Genomic DNA, 22,510 nt, shown 5'->3' on the forward strand with positions numbered 1-22,510 from the left:
CGTCCCATCAGCCTCTTTTGCAGAAGGGCCTCTTTTGCACCTGGGGCCGTGACTTGCCAGTCACTCTGTGGGGACCAGCGCTCGCAAATCCCATCCGGCTGAGCACCCACACCGAGACCGCGGGCGTAGACGCCCAGGCCCGGAGCCCTCCCTGGGGCGGAGCGAGCCGGCGCGGGGCGGGGCCTTTTCGGGTCACGTGACTCCCGGCCCGGAAGCGCTCGCGCCCGAGACCCCCGGGTGACCGGGTAGCGAGCTACCATCTCGAGCGAGCGCGGAGATTGCGGGGGGACCCTCTAGTATCGCGCTCCCCGCGTCCGCCGCCATGGCCTGGACCAAGTACCAGCTGTTCCTGGCCGGGCTCATGCTCGTCACCGGCTCCATCAACACGCTCTCGGCAAAGTGAGTCCGGGCCTGGCCGGGAGGGGTTGGGGCTCGGTAGGGTCTGCAGCCGCCCGCAGGGGCGCTGACGACCCCCGCCCTCCTCCTGCGCCCTCCCCCTTCGCGGCTGTCATTTCCTGGCCTCACCAGCCAGCTCAGTTTCTCTGATCGGTTCACGCGGTTCATAGACCACCCAAGAGGTGCAAGGCACCGGGGAATGCGAGGAGGAGCAAGCAGTGTCCTGGGCGGAGATCCGAGCCCCTGCTTTAATCCCAGCCAGTCACTTTCCAATTCAACATCTTTAATGGGAGGGCGTTCCTCTCTGCTGCCCATTCCAAGGTGGCATCAGGGGCGCGGCCCTCCAGGAGCTGTGGGCCGGGGAGGGCTACGATAGATGCCACGTTAGCCGAGTGACCCTTGAGCATGGAGGGCTGCGATGACAGAGTAGGGGGTGCTCCATAGGCCCCTCCTGGAGAACTGGTTTCAGCTGGGCCTTGAAGCTTGGGTGGAATTTCTGCTGTGGTGGGAACCTCGAAGCAGGAACAGCAAGATTAAGGGGATTGTAACTCGCTTCAAGTGGCCAGGCTAGATTTTATCCCACAATCAAAGAGGGGCTTTTGAGAAAGTGATTCAGTGAACCTGGTGGTCAAGGTGAAAAGTAATTTGCTGGAGGGAAAACCACTCCAGGGCTGCTGTAGAGCAGATGAGGGGACCTTGGAGGTAGAGGTGAGGTGGAAAGGGAAGGGCCAGGTGGGAGAGACCAGGTGCACAGTGAAACCACAAGGCCTGACCCACAGGGTCAAATAGTCACTCCTGGGCTTCTGCCTGGGAGAACAGGAGTGTTGTTAACCCAGACAGGGCAGGCAGAGGGGGTTCTGCTCTGATCTCAGAGGGCGTGGTGCTCATGGGCCCATAAGGACAGTTCTCAGAAGGTTGGGGGTTGATGACCTGGGGCTGTCATGAGACTGAGGGACCGAGCACAGTCTCCTTTTTGTAACAAGCAGGAGGCCCCGAGAGACAGCCCCTTCTCTTGACGGCCCTTTGGCTCTTTCTCTGTCCCTAGCTCAGCACCGGGCCTTCCTGCCCCCTGCCCACCAAGAACCCCAATACCCAGAGCCCAGCCTTTCTTTGAGCCAGTTCCAAGGTGCATGTGGAGGACAGTAGACAGTGACCCTCTCCCAGTCAGACCTCACTTCCACCTGGGTCTTGCCAGGCTCGAAGCAGAGGGGAGTCACCCCAGTCACCTGAGGGCTGTGCCCCAGGCCCGTGGGGTTGGTGGGGATGGTTGCATCTTATTCATTTTCTAGAGTGTATTTCCCCAGCGCACCCCATCAGTGATGTGAGAAATGCCCCAGAAGAGAGGTCTGGGAGAGAGGTCTTCTGTTCAATTCTTCAGACACATATAAGGTACTTACAGTATGGAAGCCACTGCCTAGACGCAGGGAAGAAGACAGAAGTGACCAAGAGAAGGTCCTGGCCTTTGAGATGCTTAGAATCTGCAGTGGATGAGACAGATGTGTACATGCTTGACAAGCACAGTGTCCTCCCTTCTCCACAGGAAAGTGGACCTCTGGGTGGGGCCCACCTGTCTCTCCCATTGGGCTCTGGCCAGCCATGTCTGTGTCTTGTGCTGGGCTCCTGGGCCCTGAGGCCTCCTGAAGGGTGCTCCTCTTGCTGAGCGCTTAGCTGTAAAGGAAACTCCACCGGAGGTCTTCCATCTCTGTTAGGATCTGCAGGCCACAGAACAAGTCACTGTCCATCATCCCACAAGTCCAGGCCTCAGTCTGGTGCTTACAGGGTGGCTGTGATCTGCCATGGCCACTGTCCCGAAGGAGAGCTGAGTTACTACTGAGGTTACCTGTGTTGACTCAGCTCCTTCCTTAAAGAGGTCCAAACCAGTCTGGTGAGAAACCAGAGGATCCTCAGCCCCAGGAGGCTTTGCCCCTGGAGGCTACCTGAGAGGCCAGAAAGAGGCTTTCAGGTGGGGACCCAGCCTTTGCCTGTGACCTGATGGGCTTTTCAGGAGCCTCCCTACCTGTGACAGGCCTTAGTATTGGACCCTCAGCAGTGTTCTGAGGCCAGACTGTGAGAAGAATGCTCTCAGAGAAAGAACATGGGAAAGCATCGGTGTACATCCTGATGGGGATTATCGATTTGAAATCACACTCTGACCTCCAGTTTCCAGCAGGGACAGACAGACGGGAATGTGACCACAGCAAGTAAGTGCTAACCAGCTAATACCCAGAGAGAGAATAGCATGTACCAGGTCCTGCCCCAGCTGCCTTTCGTGAGTTAATGAATTCTCATAATCACCCTATGAGGTAGATACATTTCTTGTCCCTGGATAAGGAAAGTGAGAATCTGGAAAGAGTAACTTGCTTGCCCAAGTTCAACTGAGCTATGAAGTGGCAGAGTTTGTATTTGAGCCTAAGTAGTCTGGTTCTAGAATCCATGCTCTTAACCTCCAGTATGAATGAAGCTGGGGACTTCTCTAATCATTCTCAGGGGCATTTAGAGTTGTTAGAAACATAGAAATTATCCATTCTAATCCCCACAATTTACAGTCAAGGTCCCAAGGAAAGTTTATGTGTGTATATGATTCAGCTGGTTGGTGTCTAGAACCTAGGTCTCAGCATTTTGGTCCAGTCCCTCAAACTTCCTCTTCCTTGGGGCTTCCTCTTACACCTCCCTGGACAAAAACAGACAAGCATGTGCCTATGGACGCTGTAACCCTATCAGTGGCATCTCCCCTCCCTGCCATCAGAGTGCCTTTGCTCTGGGCCCGGGTGGCAAGCAACTGAAGCCTCTGTCCCAACGCTTACTCAGGGTTCAGGTTTAGAGTCTCTAGTAGCCTTTTGCAGTGTCTGGGCTGTCGAGTGAGCATGTTTCCCTCCCCGGCTTCTTGGGAACTGAAGACAACGGATGAGGAAGTGGGCGTGAGCACGTGCTGCTGCTGTGCTGCGACCATAGGTCAGCTGTCTGCTGGAGGAGGTCACTGCCCACTCAGGAGGATTGGGTGCCCTGCAAGGAGCCAGCCTGCCTGGGCTGGGCTGGACTGGGCTGGGCTGGGGGTCACCTGAGTGCAGAAGGGAAAGTCATGGATCAGGCAGGCCCTTGGGTGTGGGCAGAGGTCCCCTCCCTTCTCCTTTCTGTGGCTGCTTCTCCCCCACTACCAGGCCTTCTGCTGGTGCGCCTCCTAGAGAACAGACATTTCGGCCTCCTCTGGCACTGCGTGGGGCTGTCTGCCTGAACCAGTGTGCCTTCTGGAACTGCATCCTCCTGAATCCAGCTGGGGTTCTGTACGTAAAGAGCCAGGGTCAAGTAGATGCTCACTCAGGAAGGCTCAGCTCCCCTCCTAAACTTCTGCAGGCTGTGAAGCCCACCCCCCCATGAAGGGCCACGGGGCCATGTTCTCCAGCCACCAGACCCGCTGGGTCCTGGGACCCTGCAGGAAGGGGGCAGGGGGCCTGCGATCATGGGCCTCGATTGGGGAAGGGCTGTCAATCTCCTTTCTGTTCGTGCTCTGACTTTCTCACCTTGGCAACTGCCCCTCCCCCGCACCCTGTGAGCAGCACAGGATAATTGCTTCCAAGGGGTTAATGCTGGCTGGAGAAAGCCTGAAATCTGGAGAAAGCCTGCAATGGGGAGGGCAGTGTAGGAGAGGAGAGAGCATGTGGTTTGGCAGCTGTGGGATTAGATGAGTCACTGGGCCTCTCCAAGCTTCAGTTTCATCTATAAAATGGGCACAAAATCCCTGCCCCACCTCTTAAACATGCTGTAAGAGCTCCTGAGGAGAGTATTCTTATCCTTAAGAGAGCTGTCATCATTTCTTACCACGTGAGCCACCTGCTGTGACACCCCAGAGGGTGGAGAAGCCCTGGGGCCCTTCTTAAGGTCCGGAACAGGAGAAAGAGGCTGACTCACCAGGATGTGAGCAGAAATGGCCCAGATTCTTCGGGAAGGTGACAACAACTGATGGATCCGAGACAGCCACACCAGCCACTTCCTCAGCCTCTGACCGCAACCCCCAGCCCCACGCAGACACACACACACACCCCTCTGGGAATGCTGAGCTTGGGAGTTTTGACTGGGCCAGGCCACGCCAGCATGACTCATCCCCCAGGAAGGCGAGCCCACCCCGCAGCCCTCTGAGGCCCAGGGAACTCAAGGAAACCCGCTTCTGCCAGTGGGAGGCACTTCCTCATGTGGCCTCAGCCTAAGCCTCCTGGGTCCCCACAGGCCTCCTGCCCTAGGGACCATGGCTATCCCCAGAAAAGAGTGTCCAGAGAGTGGAGGGCCCACCTCAGCCAGGGAAGTGGGAAGGATCAGGAGGAAGAAGGTGCTCAGTGTTGAGGAAGGAGCACAGAGCAGAGGGTGAAGGCTCACAGGCACTAGAACTTCCCTGTGTGCCCAAGCCCTCTCTGGCCCCTGGGTTTCTTGTCTGTGAAACTAGGAGCTTCCCGAGATGATGGCCGAGTTTGTCCTCCTCTTTTCGGCACTCTGGCCCTCCATCTGTTCTGCAGGATGGGTCGCAGAGGAGGGACACTCCCTGGAAGCCTTCAGGTGAAGCTGAGCTGGGGCCACACCCACCCAGCCCAGAGGAAAATTTTGCAATAAGGAGTTCATGATCTGAGCCACCGTCAGCTCCCTGTCTTGTTTTTGCTGACGGTATAGAGCTTCTCCATCTTTGGCTACAACGAATATAATCAATCTGATTTCAGTATTAATCATATAGTGATATCTACGTGTAGAGTTGTCTCTTGTGTTGTTGGAAGAGGGTGTTTGCTATGACCAGTGCATTTTCTTGGCAAAACTCTTAGCCTTTTGTCCTGCTTCGTTTTGTATTCCAAGGCCAAACTTGCCTGTTACTCCAGATATCTCCTGACTTCCTCCTTTTGTATTCCAGTCCCCTGTGATGAAAAAGACATCTTTTTTTTTTTTTTTTTTGGTGTTAGTTCTAAAAGGTCTTGTAGGTCTTCATAGAACTGTTAAGCTTCATCTTCTTTGGCATTACAACAGCAGAGGAGAAAGGGAGAAGAGACAGAAAAGAACTTTTATTGACTCCCTGCCATCTACCAGGTCTTTTATGTCTTACTTATTACTTTTGCGAGTTCATCAGTGTTGGCATCATTATCCCCCTTTTATAGGTGAGAAATCTATAACTCATCCAACCTGTGACATTCAAAAGTCTGAAGTCTGACCTTTCCATATATCCTGCTACCTTTTCTGAAAATAAGTTCAAGCAGGTGGGTTTGGGCCTAGATCCACCCGTTAACTGTATGAGGCTGAAACAGCTCTCTCTCGCCCAAGTCCCCGTCTCTAAAACAAGGGTCCTTGTTATGAGACTTAAACCACAAAGCCCACGTGAAGTGGTCAGCCAGTTCAAGGAGAAATACAGGTCTGGTACAAAGTTAGTACACAATGAACTGTGCATTTATAAAAGAACGTTAGGGAAGCATTTTTCAAGGAGACAAGTGCTATCCCATTGGGGAGTCACTGATGTCACCCCCAGATGAGCCAGGGCTGGCTTTTGGCCGTTGTTCTGTGCTACCTGAGGGCTTCTGTAACTGCACAGTGAGCCAAACCTTTCCCAGGGCCAAGTTGGGAAGCCTGACTCCTTCCCAAAGTGACTGCAGGCCTAAACTCCTCCCTGGCCCCAAGAGGCTGGGTGGGGCAGCCTGTCCTGACACCTAATCCCTGGGGCTGTAAGCCTGCCCCAGTCCCTCAGATACAAAAAGATTCCATTTCCCCTGCTGGGAACCTGCCCAGTCCAGCCTGTTCAGGCAGACCCAACCCTTGGAGAAAGGAGACAGCACCAGGGGAGGGGAGGAGGCTTTGCACCAGCCCTCCAGCGCTCCTTGAGGTGCCCATCCCTAGGGAAGGGCAGGCCTGGCTGGTCCCACCAGCAGGGGGCAATTCAAACCAGGTGGCAAATTAGCACTGTGCATTTGGACTGTAGTCACCACCTACCCATTTGTCTAGTGGGGTCTAGAAGTCCATTCATGAAACCCAAACAGTTTAAACTTGTGTATAATTAGGTTCTAGGAGCAAAGAAAGCTGTGGAAGTTACTGGATGCTGAGTTCATATCCTCTCTAGTGACAGTGACTGTGGGACCAGAGAGTCACACAGATGTGAGTTGTGACTGTCAAGTGCGCAGGCAGTAGCCCAGCGCGAGTTCCAGGAGGTGGCCCCACCGCCAGATCGGAGTCTTCTTGAGCCTACCCATCTGTGTTCTGGGTGCAGCCCCAGGAGAAGGGGCTTTCATACCAGCCCTTGTCCTAGGCTTCTGGTTGACCATGAACTTGGCAAGACCTCCCCTGTTCCTCCTGGAGGAGCCCTGGGAATTCTCTCTGTGACCTGCTCACTAGCTCCAGGGCCATTGTCTCTGTGCCCTTGGTAAAGCTTGACCTCTTCATTCGCCCTGCTTCTCTCTATTTCGCTCAGCTGCCTCATCCAGGCCCTCCGCCAGGGCTCTGTCTGTGACAGTGAGTCTGGCTAGAGAGTGGGCTACCTGGGTAGGCCATGCACGTGGCGGCTGGCCCACGTTCTGGGTCCTGTCCTGCACGGGGAAGGATCCCCAAGCCAGAATCTACTGCAGATCAGGCAGAAATGAGACCCCTTGGAGAACAGGCAGTTTCTGTCCTTAGTGGGGGCTTTCTTTGCCCCTTTGGTACTGGGTCTGGTTACATCCTGATCCCCCAACCCAGATTTCCTCTACGTTCCCAACCAGGCACATTAGCACTTCTCTTTAAGGGCCCATCAGCTCCCCTTTGACCTCCACTGTTCCCAAGCAAGCACTGTTCCTAACATCCCTCCTCACATCTTTGGGAGTGGATGGGGTCTCTCACCTTGAGATAAGTCTGCCATAGCCCTGTTTTGTTCACTCGCCCTAGGATGTGTTCAGGTTTCTTTGTAGATGTGGTCTCTGCCTCCCACTTCATGCTACCATCACCGCTCAGCCCACCCTGCCTGCTGCCTGCATCTGGGCATCATGCCCTTGCCCCAAGCTGTGGGAAAGCCTATGCGTGGGGTGCTATGGTCCGGAGTGGGGGAAGCATAGGCAGGTCAATGACCCATAGAAAGTAGCCCTAGGCCTGTGTTGACCTGAGTCAGCAGTGTGATATGGCAGATACAGTCCAAGCCAGGTCAACTAACCAGGATGTCCAACACGTGAGAGGGGCCTCCCTGTTGCCCAACTCCATCCAGGCCAGATCACATGCCTTGGGTCTGGGCTTGGCCCCACCGGAGCACTTCCAGAAGTCAGCAGCCAGGGAAGGAAAGGTTAGCAAGGGCTGGGGCTGCTTAACCAGAAGATTTAGAAGGTGGAAACATCTCCAAATATATGAAGGGCTTTCAGATGAAGGAGAGATTCAATCCCAGGGACATAACACAGCCCAGTGACAATGAAATTCAGGGGCAAAAGCTTTAGTGACAGACGTTGGTCAGTGCAGAATGGTTGGTAGCAGCTGCCCAGAGCACTGTGCCGTGACAGGTTCTGGACTCAGTGGGGCCACATGCCAGAGTCAGCCCATCTGCTGGGCGCTGGCTGGCGGGCCACTCCACAGCGCCATGTCCTTGCCACCTGCTTCTAAGCCACTGCTAGAAAACCCTGCCAGACCCTTCAGGTTATGTGAAGGTGACCAGGCGGTCCGTGTCAGGTGGGCGTTTCCCAGGGCCCATGTGACCCGCAGACCAGGGACTCGATATTTTTGAGCATGGGTCCTTTGATAGTCTGGTGAAGCCTAGAGTAGTGTTTTGAAGTGTACAAATAAAACACCAAGGATTACAGAAAAACCTAATTGCATTGAAATAAGATTATCCAGACATTAAAAAAGCCAGTTTGTAATATAGTAACAGGTATGTGCATGCACTTCTTAACACCTGAAATTATAAGCAGTGGGTCTGATTACTGTAATTTTTGACTAGTGAAGAGTGTAAGTGATACTTCACAGTATCTACAGTGACTCGAATGTGAAAATGAGAATAGCTGTGATTTCCATGTGTGACAGAGTTGTAGGTCCTGCAATAGTGTATTTATAATTTGAAGAAATGCTAAATTTCTGCTAGCGGTTCATGAGATTTCAGCTAAAGGTGCCCAGGCCCCCACTTTCTGTCCCAACTCCCAGGTGAAGACCGCTTACTGTGAAGACTAGCCCCTTCAAGGGGGAACCCCACTCTGGGCCGAATCCCCTAAGTCTGGCCTCTTGGCATCAGGAGGCGTGAGCTCTCTGCAGGCCTGGGACCAAGTGGGAGAACCCGTGCATTGCAGGGTTTGACTTTCTCTCTGTCTGCTGCAGGTGGGCGGACAACTTCGTGGCCCCGGGCTGTGGAGGGAGCCAGGAACACAGCTTTCAGCATCCCTTCCTCCAGGTATGTGTGCCTCTTCTCTCCCAGCTCTGTCTCCCAGGGCTCAGGGCAGGTCCCCCCGTGAGGCCTTGCTGTTTCCTGTCCTAGGGGTGGAGGCCCCCCTTGCTCCCTACTTCTCTGCCTCCCTCCCCAGAACACAGGCCAAGGTGTGGGGTGCCCCTGGAAGGGGCCAAAGGCCCTGTTCCCTGTAGGAGGCCTGCACAAGTCCTGGTGCGTGGTCCTGTCCTGGACACCTTGAGGCCAGCCCTCACCATGACAAAGTCAGGACCCGTTTGGAAAAATCAACCCCTAGTGAAACCTGCTCTCCAACCATGGGGAGCCCAGACCCACTAGGACGGGGCAGGCACCATCAATGGAAGGTACCTTATTGCTGGACTGGGAAGTGGATGAGACAAATTTCAGCCTCAGTTCTGCCAGCAACTTGCTCTGTGACCTTAAATAAGTTCTTGAGCCTCTCAGGGTCTCAGTTTCTCCATCTAGAACTTGACCAGGAAGTGGCCTAGACTGGTGGGTTTTCCGGCCAGGCTCTATAGCCTTAGGGTTTCCATTGAGGTGTCTGAGGCGCTAAGGAGTAGACATAGGCAGCTCCCACACAGGAGCTCTGCGTTTGTCTGTTTTACATGTTGGGTTTATAGGTTATCTCTTACTTGAAGAAAGATGATTTTTTTTTCATTTTTGTTATGGGACTTCCCTGGTGGTCCAGTTGTTAGGACTCTGTGTTTTCACTGCCAAAGGCTTGGGTTTGATCTCTGGTCAGGGAACTAAGATCCCAAAACCATGTAAACTGTTAGTTGCTTAGTCATGTCTGACTTTTTGCCACCCCATGGACTGTAGCCTGCCAGGCTCCTCTGTCCATGGGATTCTCTAGGCAAGAATCCTGGAGTGGGTAGCCATTCCATTCTCCAAGGGATCTTCCCAACCCAGGGATCAAACCTGGGTCTCTTGCATTGCAGGCAGATTCTTTACCATCTGAGCCACCAGGGAAACCCAAAACCGTGTGGCATGGACAAAAGAAAAAAAAAAAAAATTAGTTGCTGGTGAACCTCCTTCCAGCTCTGAACTGGCCTGGTTCCATCCCTGCAGGCAGTGGGCATGTTCCTGGGAGAGTTCTCCTGCCTGGCTGCCTTCTACCTACTCCGGTGCAGAGCTGCGCGGCACCCAGACACCAGCGCAGATCCCCAACAGCCCTTCAACCCTCTCCTTTTCCTGCCCCCAGCCCTCTGCGACATGACAGGGACCAGCATCATGTATGTGGGTGAGTCGCCAGGCCAGGCTGCCAAGGGCTCAAACTGTGGCCCCAGGGGGATGCTGGTGAAAGAGCTTCCCCCACCCCCAGCTCATCTTCAGTTCAGTTCAGTAGCTCAGTCGTGTCTGACTCTTTGCATGGACTGCAGCATGTCAGACCTCCCTGTCCATCAACAACTCCTGGAGTTTTCTCAAAATCATGTCCATTGAGTCAGTGATGCCATCCAACCATCTCATCCTCTGTCTCATCCTCATCAACTCATCTTCAGCACCCCCTTTACACACACACACACCCCTTTACACACACACACAGAGCTCATCTTCAGTTCCCCCTTTACACACACACACACACAATCCTTTACACACACACATACCACCAGCATTCACTGAGTACTTAGCACGTGTCAGCTGCCTTCAGCTTTGAAGACACCTCAGTGAACAGAGCAGCCTGGCCCTCAGGAGCTCACATCACACATCTGTCCTCTTCCAGCGCTGAACATGACCAGTGCCTCCAGCTTCCAGATGCTGCGGGGAGCCGTGATCATCTTCACAGGCCTGTTTTCAGTGGCCTTCCTGGGACGGAGGCTGGCACTGAGCCAGTGGCTGGGCATCCTTGCGACCATTGCCGGGCTAGTGGTGGTGGGCCTGGCCGACCTCCTGAGCAAGCACGACAGCCAGCACAAGCTCAGCGAAGTGATCACAGGTGTGGCCGGGGACAGGCGTCCAGGGGTTGCCCCGCACAGAGTCAGGGGAGAAAGCATCTGATAGGCTCTGCTGCCTGCCAAGCCTCGGGGGAGGGTGTGTGGGGTACCAGCTGTTGGCCTGCACCTGCTCTCGAGGTGATGGGAGCAAGCAGGGCCAAGCAGCATGAGAGAGGGGTGGGTAAGGAGTGGGAAGGTCGGAGAGGGAGAGGGCTCAGGCTACGTTTACTTACAGCCACACAACCTACGGGATCTAGGAGAGGAAACGCATGAACGTTTACTGAGCACTTACCCAGTGATCAGCCGGCACTCTGCACTGTGCTCGTCATCACCGTCAGTCTTACGGCCCCGGAAAGGAAGGCCTGCAGCAGTTTTACTGTGAAGTGCCACCCTGGTCCCTCAGAGGCAGAATTAAGCCAGAAATATCCATCTCAATCCCCATTGCTTCTCAAAAGACCCACTTACCCCAGTTGTGCAGCCCTCAGACCCCCGGGCCTTCTGGAGCCTCACCCAAGAGGGGAGGGGTGACAGTGCCTGCCCTGTTGGCCTGCCCCACCCCTCGGGGGCCAGGAGATCAGGCTCAGGGATGCCCTGCAGAGTCAGGGGCCGTGGGGGGCTGTTCCGTCCCTGAGGGAGCTGTCTCCCCGAGCCCTGGCCTCACACTGGGCCCCTCCTTTTTGCCACAGGGGACCTGTTGATCATCATGGCCCAGATCATCGTCTCCATCCAGATGGTGCTGGAGGAGAAGTTTGTGTACAAGCACAACGTGCACCCACTGCGGGCGGTCGGCACAGAGGGTGTGTATGAACACGGGCTGGCAGGGGGGCGCTGGGTGCAGTGAGCCCTGCAGGGTGGCACGTGGAGAGAAGGTGGTGAGGGCCCGGTGGGTGCTGGGGACCTCTGGGAGGGCTGAGCCTGCCGCCTCCCATCCTTCCCTTCACCATGTACATGTTGACAAATACTCTGACACGTGCCGTGCACTCAGCCAGGAGCTAAAGGAGGACAGAGGCGAAGATGAATAAGATGCAAGCCGCACTTTAGGGAAGCCGACCACTTCCTAGAGCAGTGGGGCTGCTCGAAGAAAGGAGCAGGCAGTCCACCCTTACTCAAGTGATAGTTTACTTGCCAAGCATATCTAGTGTCATGGCCCAGGGAAGGTGGCATTTGAGCTGCAGGTTTCAGCAGGCAAGAGTGGGAAGGAGGGAACTGCAGATGCAGAGGAGATGTGGGGAGCTGGACATGAGTTTGGAAACCAGTGAGGAATAGTTTGGGCAGGGGTACACATTTGATGTTGGGGAAATAACCAGGAATTGAATATGTCAGGGCCACATTGTAGAGAACCCTGTACATCAGGCAAGCGGATTTAGATCTTAAATGACAGGCAGGGAAAAACTACCAAAGGTTTTTGAGCAGGAAAGTAAATCAAAATCAGTGCTTTAAAAATGTAATACTAACAGGGTGGATTAGAGCAATGCAATCAAGGTGTGACCCTTAGTCTCTACGGGGAGCTGGTTGTGCCTGGCGCACTGTGAGCCGAGGGCCTACGACAAAACGTGAACCACCTACATCGACTATGTCATCAAGCACACTGATCGCTTCCACTTATTTTTTTTCTAGCATGACTTTCAGAGTGAAATTGAAAGCGTCAGTCACTCAGTCGTGTCAGACTCTTTGTGACCCCACAGACTGTAGCCTGCCAGGCTCCTCTGTCCATGAGGATTCTCCAGGCAAGAATACTGGAGTGGGTAACCATTTCCTCCTCCAGGGGATCTTCCCCACCCAGGTGTTGAACCCAGGTCTCTGGCATTGCAAGTGGATTTTTTACCATCTGAGCCACCAGGGAAGCTACTTCTGAGTGAAGCAGTGCCTTGATTTACATTCCAGTCCAGCTCCTTGTCACAGACCAACGGCACTGAATTAGAGAGCTGTGTTTCTCCACACTTGGGAGAGCAATGTAGTGCTTGCAGCCAGCCAATCCTTCTGTCAGTGAATAGAACCGAATTTTAAGAAACATCAGACAGCATTGTATGTTGTAAGGATAGCTGTTTTGTGGCAGTGCGTACATGACTGTGCACTGGTCACAGTATAAAATGTATTTCCTGTTCTTGGTCCAGTCAGAAAACATAGGTTAAAAGTGGAGAAGGGGCAGCCAGAGCCCATTCAGTAGGCAGTTTTGAGTTTCTAACGAGCAGGACGCCTCCAGGACCTGAAAGGAAGGAGCTGGTTTGAGGGCGGCTTGGCAGGGGTGGCCAGAGGTCAGCGGAGCCCTGGCACGGTGGGACCAGGGCTCCAGCAGAGAACCTGACGTGTTCCCTCCACTCCCGCAGGCCTCTTTGGCTTCGTGATCCTCTCCTTGCTGCTGGTACCCATGTACTACATCCCTGCCGGCTCCTTTAGCGGAAACCCTCGCGGTACCCTGGAGGACGCGCTGGACGCCTTCTGCCAAGTGGGCCGACAGCCACTCATTGCGCTGGCGCTGCTGGGCAATATCAGCAGCATCGCCTTCTTCAACTTCGCGGGCATCAGCGTCACCAAGGAGCTGAGTGCCACCACCCGCATGGTACTGGACAGCCTGCGCACCGTTGTTATCTGGGCACTGAGCCTGGCGCTGGGCTGGGAGGCCTTCCACCCGCTGCAGATCCTCGGCTTCCTCATCCTCCTGGCAGGCACCGCCCTCTACAACGGGCTGCACCGCCCACTGCTGGCCCGCCTGTCCAGGGGCCGGCCGCCAGCAGAGGAAGGCGAGCACGAGAGGCTGCTAGGGGGCTCTCGGACTGCCATCAACAGTGCCAGCTGAGCCTCCTGCGGGGCCTCTGCCACCACCTGGACGCTCCTTGTTCACCCTGAGGCTGAGGCCACGTGGGCTGGTGAACCTCAAGTGCTCTGTCCCCCAGGCCTCACCCCGCCCCCTCCCCACTGACCCCCACCCAGGGCAGCCACTGCCACAACATCCAGGTCTTCCTTTGTCACCATCCCATGCAGAGAGGTGTTACCCAGCCCCCTCTGAGGCCTGAGTTCCATGCCCAACCCCTGCCAGGCTTCCCCAGCCCCCCAGACCCCCTGGAATACTAGAGCTAAATCATGGGGTAGAATTGAAGCAGCCCTAGGGCTTCCTCTTAAGTCATAAGCTAAATGTGGTTCTCCCAGGAAGAGAGGTCAGTGAGCAAATTCTAACAGAACTAAGTACCCCGTTTTCTACGACTTGTAAGATATTCCCTAACTGGAGACTGAAGTTTCAGCTGGGGTCTTGCTGCAAACGCTGTGTGCTCCCCAGCCCTGTGCCAGGTTCTTCTGGGCCTTGGCTCCTGCTCTGTACAAGGTGTCCATGGTGTAGGACCAGCCTGGGGAAGGAGGAACAGCCCGTTTATTGGAAATGCCTCCTGCCCACGGTGCTCCTCCTCGCTCACACCCCCGGGCCTGCCCACCTGGGAGAGATTACAGGGGGTTTCCAGGCAGCCCTTGATAACAGTTTTTATGAACTCTGATTCAGCTTCCATTTTAAAGCTGAGGAAGCTGAGTACCAGAGTTTTAAGCTGTTGGGCCAAAAGGGCTCTCCTGCCTTGGGCTCTGGCCATGCAGCTACATGATCGGGTGGCAGGCTGGGGTGTCGAGGGCATTTGGGCCTCAGCTCCACCCCCAGCACCCCCACTGCATGGAGAGCCCTCCAGGGTGATGGGTCTCCCAGGAGTCTACCATTCAGAGTGATGGCTGCTATCACTGCTCTCTAGTTAGTTAGATAACTAACATGTTAGTGCATAACAGCCTGCACAGGCAGATGGGGATGAGAAAACTATGGCCCAGAGAAGGTCAGGTGATGTCCTCATGGAGGCAACATTCCAAGTGCGGATTGCCTGATTCCAAACCTGTGGCCCCACCTACGATACGAGTGTCTCTGGGATCTTTGGGCGGAAGTACATCCTGTGCTCTTGTCCTCCAGGTAACCCACCCCTGAAGAGAGGGTGCTGGTAGCAGGGACCCCAGGGAGCTGAGCAACCCTTCTTTCCAGTGGTCCTCACTCTGTGGTAGTTTCTGGAGCCTCACTTCACTCCCTGGGCAGCTCTATCATGAAAACAAAACACCAAATGCCTTCCTTAAAATAGATCATGGGGAAGGAATCTCTTACCAGCAAAGCCCTCAGGCTGTGGGGATCCAGCAGGTTCTTACCATCCTGTACCCCCAGCTCTGAGTTTCAGGGGGCCGTGAGCTCCTCTGGGCCATGGTGTGTATCACAGGAGGAAGGAGACGGAGAGTGAGGAGGTGGGGACTACAGCTGCTTGGGGGGTTTACAGTGTTGTTTCAGGGGTTTTATTTTTAAAAACAAAGGGAAATTGGCAATACGGACTTTTCTCTTCAGTGAGAAGGAAGAAACACAAGGGTTAGGACATTCCTGGAGGTGATGTCTAGAATGTCAGAGTGGAAAAACTCTAATGCACCAGAGAAATCATCCAGTCCCAACCCCCATTGTTCATGTGAAGAAGTTGAAGCCCAGAGAGGAAGACACTTCTCAGGAATGCACAGAGCCAGGGACTGGCAAAGCCAGATTTGCTGGTTCTCAGTCCTTTCCCATCCCGTTCTCCCATCGGAGCAGGGCTGGGAGTCCAGGACTGGCTAAAGTAAACAAATCATGGACCATGTGGATTTTAGCATCGAAGGGTTGTGGAGTGAGGGGCAGCAGAGCATGGGGAGGGGGAATCATAGTCAGGCCTGCCACCCACGCAGGCACCTGGCTTTAGGTCTTCACATCTCTAAAATGGGGAGGCCAGGCCTCACAGGATGGCTGTGGGCATTAACCTAAGGTAATAAATGGAAGGTACCTGTAAATGCTTGCAAGGCAGTGTCCTGTTAGGCTGCTCTGCCCACCAGGGTGGCTGTCAGGTGCTTAGGTCCCAGAGAGCCCTGATGCAGAGCATCAGTTTTGCTTGGGGTTGGGGGGATGTTCTGTTACACTATTGTGGAGTAGAGTGTAAACCTCATGTCGATTATAAGATAAAACAGGATGCCTTGTGAAATTTTTATGTTGAACCTAAGTACCCCTCCGGATCGTGGAGGTGTATCCTCTCTGTCCTGGTGTCTGGGGCGCTTCAAAGGATGAGTGTGGGAGGCTGTGCTGTGTTGTTCTGGTCATGGGGGTGGAGAGGATAGGATCCCTACTCTCCCACTGAGCCTCGAGGGTTGTGGGGGACGTCTGCAGCTGTGGCCTACTGCTCTGAGCAAGGTAAGGGGGCCCTGGACCCCAAAATTAGAATTGACTGATAACAGACTTATCAGTTCAGATACAGTGTTATTCAGGCCATCTGCATTGTGAACTTACCAGTCCCTGCCCGATTCATAGTGGTCCTGGAAAACCCTGGGGCTGGAGCATCCTCCAGGGCTGCCATCCAGGCCCTGGAGGAGCCCTTGGGCTCACTGCCCACAAGAGAGACTTAGGACTGTGCCAGGCGGTTGCATTTGCCTTCACTCGTCCAAAGGTCTCTTAACAATTGAACCGCACTCAAGATGGTCAGAGTCCCCTGATGAGGATGGTAGGAGGATTGGACCAGATGGGCACGTGGTGTTGGGGGGAAGAAGCAGAAAGGGAGTCAGAGACCTGTGTCCTCAGCCCGCCCCTCCTTGACTGTGGCTTTAGACAAGTGATGTTACCTCTCCAGACTTTGGCTGCCTACAAGAGGGAGGTTCTTTGCTTCCTAAGTGTGTTCACCTCCCTGATGTGCTTGCAGATTGATTTTGTTCTTTCATGTTTCCCTTGGTTAAGAGCCCACCCGGCCTTATGTTGACTACATCCTTTGAAAATCTGAGGTCATCAGGGGGTTTCTCCTATAGCCATAAAAGTTTATAGATTGCCCTTCTTCAGTAAGAACTCTGTCAAAAAAAAAAAATTTTTTTTTTCATGTTTTAAAGAATTTTTATTGGAGTATAGTTGATGTAAAGTGTTGTATTAGGGACTTCTCTGGTGGTCCCATGGTTAAGACTCCATGTTTCCACTGCAGCACTGCAGGAGGCATGGGTTCAATCCCTGGTCAGGACACTAAGATCCTGCATGGCACATGGTGCAACAAAAAATAAAAAAGTGTTTTGTTTTTGCTGTATAGCAAAGTGAATCAGTTATACATATATCCACTCCTGTTTAGATAGACAGGTAAAAGGCCTCTGTAATGGCCTTTTCTTATAGGTCACTACAGAGTATTGAGTGGAGTTCACTGTGCCGTACAGTAGGTCCTTATTAGTTATCTGTTTTATATATGGTAGTGTGTATATGTCAATCCCAACCTCCCAATTTATCCCTCCCTTCCCTATCCCCCCTAGTAACCATAAGTTTGTTTTCTACATCTGTCTTGTCTCTCTCTCTCTCTCTCTATATATATATATATACACACACACATATAGGATTTCTATCCCGTAATTCAAACTTTGATTGAGAACTGATGTGCTCTAAGAACTGGATCCGTCAGAGAAAACCAGAGAGTCAGATGTGTAAGGAAGGAGCTGGAGCCCAGCACAATGTTTCCTAGTGAAAAGCCTTTGAGGGCGGGGGCGGTGGGGCCAGGGAGAGCGGCTCAGCGCTCAGAGCTGTCAGCTCCTTTGGAACCTGTGTCGCAGAATGAGCAGGTGTCTTCCAGGCTGGGAGGAGAGGAAGAGGAAAGTCATTCTAGGAGCAAGGAACAGCTGGTGAAAGCACAGAAGTGTGTTAAGTGTGTAACCAGATGATGAATTCAAGAGCTGCAGGTGAGTAGCTTGGTTTGCTGGCCATGAGTACAACACAGAGAGTGGCAAGAGACAAAGCCAGAGAGTGGCACAGGCCCCTGGGTAGTGCTGTACCTTTAGGCTTTGCTGAGCCACTAGAACTCCATCCTAGGATAGCAGGGTGCCAAAGGAGTGATGAAACCCAAATTGTTTGGAAAGATCACCTGGTTGTTATATGGAGACAGGTTTGACTAGCGTCAGGAGGTACTAAAGGCAAAGACTGGTAAAACGCCCATTGGGGACTTCCCTGGTGGTCCAGACGCCATGCTTCCAATGCAGGGGATATCGAATCCAATCCCTAACCAGGGAACAAGTGTCCCACATGCCATGTGGTGCAGCCAAAAAATTAAACAACAAAAAAAACACTGGTTAATTAGGGTCTAAACTATAGAAGGGCTTCCCTGGTAACTCAGATGGTGAAAAATCGGCCTGCAATGCAGGAGACCTGAGTTTGATACCTGGATCAGGAAGATCCTCTGGAGGAGGGCATGGCGACCCACTCCAGCATTCTTGCCTGGAGAATCCCACGGACAGAGGAGCCTGGCGGGCTACAGTCCATGGGACCTCAAAGAGTAGGACACAAGTGAGTGGCAACACTTTCAAACTAGAGAAATGGTGGAGAGGATGAAGATCGGAGACATTCAAAGAGTAGACATATTTTTGAGCCCTTGGCTGTTGGATGGTCTATTGTGTAAGCTGTCACCAAAGACTATGTCTCCTGGACCAGGCTTCAGCCCACCCCCCATCACCAGTGGACCCACTGAGCATCCCCAAGCACAGGTCCAGCCAGCCAACTCAAGGAGATACTGCCTTAAAGGTCCATAGACCCACATCAACCTAGTCTGCCTGTTGTTGAGAGTTAGTTGTTACCATTTCAAGGTAGGCAGGAACTCTCACCCAAATTCTGAAACAGCCAAGGGGGAAATCACCATGGGCATCACAAAATCAGAAGTCATCAGTACAAAATAGTGTTTTGTTTGCTTTTATTTACAAAATAAATGTCAGAGGAGGAAAGGGCCACCAAAATTCGATGCAGAATATTATTCTCAGGTTCTGTTCCTCATTCTAAGGTAAAGACTTGGGTTCCATTGCCTCTTGATGCAGTGAGTAGAGTTCTTGACTGTGAATCCAGAGTTGCAGATCTGGCTCTAATTAGTGGCCTGAGAAGCCCCTTCCTCTCCAGGCATCAGTCTCCTTGTCCCACAGATAAAGGAAGTGAACCAGATATATTCACAGGCGTCTCCAGGAATCTATGGTCTTTGTTCCTACTGATGATCCAGAGATTCTTCCGTGCTGACCAGCAAGGGGCACCAGGGACTCTGGTTGGGGCTCATGCATACATGCTAAGTTGCTTCAGTCATGTCTGACTCTGTGTGACCCCATGGACTGTAGCCCACCAAGCTCCTCTGTCCATGGGTTTTGCCAGGCAAGAATACTATAGTAGATTGCCATGCTCTCCTTCAGAGGATCTTGCTGACCCTGGGATTAAACCCATGTCTCTTGAGTCTAACCCACAGTGGCAGGTGGGTTCTTTACCCACTTGGGGCTTTACCCACTACCTGGGGCTCATGGTCTATCTTAATACCCAAAGAAAAGGAGCCCATTTGGGCACGGAGTTCACTCATAATTCAGTCACCCACTGCCATTCAAAAAGGGTGATGCCTGGCCAGATGCCAGCCCCAGACCCACATATATACAAGGACTGGCCCTGACCTCTCCAGAAATCAGAATTCTTGTCCTTGGGCCAGCCTCCCATTCTCCCAGAAGTGCCAAATCCTGCTCTGAAGATGATGGTCCTGGTGTCCATTCTGATCCTGACTTTGATGCTAGATGGGTCCCTTCACAATTAGGTAACTTGTTTGTCTTTCATACTTTTCATGTCTCTCCATGGTCAAGTGCAGTTTACAAATTATTGTTTTTCATGTGTGCAGACAGCATATCCTAGGGATCATTAACTTGCTGAGCTCACTGAGCAGTATGTGGGTCTCCTGCCACCAGTGCTTAATTGTTTGGCAGTTTTGCTAAGAAAGCACTGCTTGGTCTTGTGGTTAAGTAAACCTGCTCTTTTGAGTAATCATTAACTTACAGGGGTCTCCCATGTTCTACTTAAAATCCCCTAGTGTGATTGATTACTTACTTACCTATTTTCTACCTTATTTCTGTTGTTACTCAGTCGCTCAGTAACTACTAGGGATGCAATGTTGTGCTAACATTTGTGCTCAGTCGCTCAAGTGTATTCAACTCTTTGCAACCCTACGGACAGCAGCCCGCTCAGCTCCTCAGTCCATGGTATTTTCCAGGTAAGAATACTGGAGGGGGTTGCCATTTCCTACTCCAGGAGATCTTCTAGACCCAGAGATCAAATCCGTGTCTCCTGCATCTTCTGCACTGGCAGGCAGTTTCTTTACCACTGAGCCACCTGGAAACCCACCTTATTTTCTACTTACTTCTAATAAGGCAAAGAAGGCACTCGAGGTCTAAAGCAAAATGAGTGAAGATTTGCTTTGTCTGACTAACAGGTCTTGAGGACTAGTATAGTAGGACTTTGTGCCTCTGTGTCACTGAATAACAACCAGCCTTCTGTCATTCGACTATATCTCTGGGTTCAACCAAACATTCCTTTCCTTCCCCGCCTCCCCTACCCTTTCCTTCCCCTCCTCCCATATCCTTCCTTTCTTTCTGTCCTTCCTTTCTTTCTTATTGTGGTAAAATATACACAACATAAAACTTACCACATTGACCATTAGTTAAGAGTGGAGTTCAGTGGCATTAAGTACACTTACATTTGCTGTGCAGCCCTCACCCATCATTCATCTGCAGAACTTTTTCATTTTACCAAACGACAACTCTGTGCCCATTAAACAATAATTCTCCTTTCCTCCCTTCCCCCAGCCCCTAGCAACCACAAACCTACCTTTCTGTCTCTATGAATTTGACTGTTCTAGGCTTCTCATATATGTGGCATCATACAGTATTGGTCCTTTTGTGTCTGGTTTATTTCGTTTAACATAATGCCTTCAAGATTCATCCATGTTGTAATATGTATACAAATTTCCTTGCTTTGGTAAGGCTGAATAATATTCCATTGTATGTGTATACCACATTTTATTTATTCATTCACTTAGACATTTTTGGCTATTGTGAATAACACTGCTATGAGCCTTATTGTACAGATACCTGTTCAAGCCTCTGCTCTTTTTTGGAATATATATGCAGAAGTGGAATTGCCAGGTCATATGGTCATTCTATGTTTAATTTTTTGATCCACCGCCATACTGTTTTCAACTGTGACTGCACCAATGTGCATCCCCACCAACCAGCAGTGAATAAGGGTTCTCTAAAATCACTGATTTTGTAACATTCTTCCTGATTACAGGTTACTATAGAACATCTAGAAAATGTAAAATAAACAAAAAAAGCATAAAACCCTCTTTATTCTAACTATCTACTTCTACATTTGCCCTCAAGCATATAATCTCCCAACAGAAAGGGAAGGATCGTTTCCCTTGGGATGATTCTATTGAAAAGCTGGAGCATGTGATCCAAGAAAAGAGCTGAGGCCTGCCCTACTTGATCTCATCGTCAGAGTCCCCATCCTGGCTATCCCACGACCCTAATCATTAATAGCGTTCAGGATGAGATAGTTGGATGGCATCACCGACTTAATGGACATGAGTTTGAGCAAGGTTCGGGAGTTGGTGATGGACAGGGAAGACTGGCGTGCTGCAGTCCATGGGGTCGCAGAGAGTCGGACATGACGGAGCAACTGAACTGAGTTAACGCTCATTTCTTTCTTCTTTTTTTTTTTTAACGCTCATCTCTGAGTCGCATTCGTGGGGTGTTCGGGGTGACCCTAGTCTCAGGCGAGGCACAGAATAGTCACATTCTCCTTGGGCCTGTCTCCGAATCTTTAAAAGCCAATTTAGGATTAATAGAGCAAAACGTAAAATATTTGCGCAAAGTGATTCGTCTAGAGAAATGCGTTCCACACACGTACCGTCTACATGGTTAGAATGGAGCTTTCTTTTTCCGACCAAAAGCCACAGGACTACTTGGGTCTAATCCATCAAGCGAGCGGAGGGCCGGAGTAGTTCCCGCCTCCTTTCTCTTCTTCAAGTTTCTATTGGCTGGTTCCTACCGTCAATCCGCCTCGTCCCTGCATTCTCCTCCTATCACCACTGCCGTTAGCCCCTCGGGCCTGTGCTCTCATTGGTCCTCCCCGCAGTCGCTCTTTGCTAGGAGCATTCCGAGACAGCCACTGGGAGTCGCTGGATTCGGTTTTTAAAAAACGCCGCCACTGAATTGGCGGCGGTGCGGGCAATTCCAATAGCACCCAGGCGCCCGGCCCTCCCAGCCTCTGCCCCCGGACCCAGAAGATCTAGAAGGAGCCGCAGGGCTCCAGCCCTGCGCGCCCGCCATGGGCCCCCGCCGCCAGAAACGCAAGCCCGAAACACCAAGGAGGCGCCCCGCGAGCCCGGCTCCCGCCGCCCCCCGGCCGGCCCCGTCCTTAGGTAACCCGCCACGATCCCTTTTCCTCCGAGCCGGTCTGCCTGCAGCCTGTCTGTGAGGTGGGTACGGACCCAGTCCGCGTGCTCATTTCACAGACGAAAAGCTGAGGCTTCTTGCTGATCTGGGATCGAGCCCATTCTCCCAATCCCGGTCCATTGGCCTTCTTCTACAGGGGGCAAAGCAGTTCTGTCCAGCATCTGTACGGAAGCAAGGTCCAAAACCCGGAGGGGACTGAGGAAAGCAGTTTCGAGGAAGAGAAAGGACTGGCTTAGACATTCTTGATGATTCTAACAGCGTGGATTGACTGCTTACCACTAGGCATTATGTTAAACTCTTTATACGAAGTTACTCAACTTTATATTGTGCCCATTTTACAAATGGAACAACAGGCTCAGACAGACCTGCTAACTTGAGCAAGGTCATCCAGTCTGCGGGACAGACTGGGTGAAAAATCCCACAGGGATTTTTTAAAATCAGTGTTTGTGCTTTTTTCAGTCGCAAAAATTATTGGCTACTTTTGGTGACAACTTCACAAAAGTTTTGTGACAACAACAGTTTTACTTTTAGA

General features: G+C 52.3%; 2 protein-coding genes across 4 annotated transcripts in view; both read left to right on the top strand.

Moving 5' to 3' along the window:
• Positions 1–201: 201 nt before the first annotated feature.
• Positions 202–16,758, top strand: SLC35F6 (solute carrier family 35, member F6). The gene is made up of 6 exons (XM_010840598.1): positions 202–399; positions 8,677–8,749; positions 9,830–10,001; positions 10,482–10,694; positions 11,379–11,489; positions 13,020–16,758. Exons 1-6 carry the CDS (start codon positions 323–325, stop codon positions 13,487–13,489), a joined length of 1,116 nt encoding a protein of 371 aa, XP_010838900.1. The 5' UTR covers positions 202–322; the 3' UTR covers positions 13,490–16,758.
• A 4,936-nt stretch (positions 16,759–21,694) lies between these two features.
• Positions 21,695–22,510, top strand: part of CENPA (centromere protein A) — a 7,642-nt gene continuing 6,826 nt past the window's right edge. For all 3 annotated transcript variants that reach the window (XM_010840601.1, XM_010840599.1, XM_010840600.1), the window contains exon 1: positions 21,695–21,944. In XM_010840601.1, the coding sequence (XP_010838903.1) occupies positions 21,851–21,944 (94 nt within the window). In that variant the 5' untranslated portion in view covers positions 21,695–21,850. The remainder of the gene's footprint in view (positions 21,945–22,510) is intronic.

This window comes from Bison bison, unplaced genomic scaffold (assembly GCF_000754665.1).
Source record: "Bison bison bison isolate TAMUID 2011002044 unplaced genomic scaffold, Bison_UMD1.0 scf7180017864145, whole genome shotgun sequence".
NCBI classification, from domain to species: domain Eukaryota; kingdom Metazoa; phylum Chordata; class Mammalia; order Artiodactyla; family Bovidae; genus Bison; species Bison bison.

Coding starts and splice junctions, on each gene's coding strand:
- SLC35F6 (XM_010840598.1), top strand. CDS start 323: ATGGCCTGGACCAAGTACCAGCTGTTCCTGGCCGGGCTCATGCTCGTC. Junction 400..8,676: donor ATCAACACGCTCTCGGCAAA/GTGAGTCCGGGC, acceptor TGTCTGCTGCAG/GTGGGCGGACAACTTCGTGG. Junction 10,695..11,378: donor GCTCAGCGAAGTGATCACAG/GTGTGGCCGGGG, acceptor TTTTTGCCACAG/GGGACCTGTTGATCATCATG.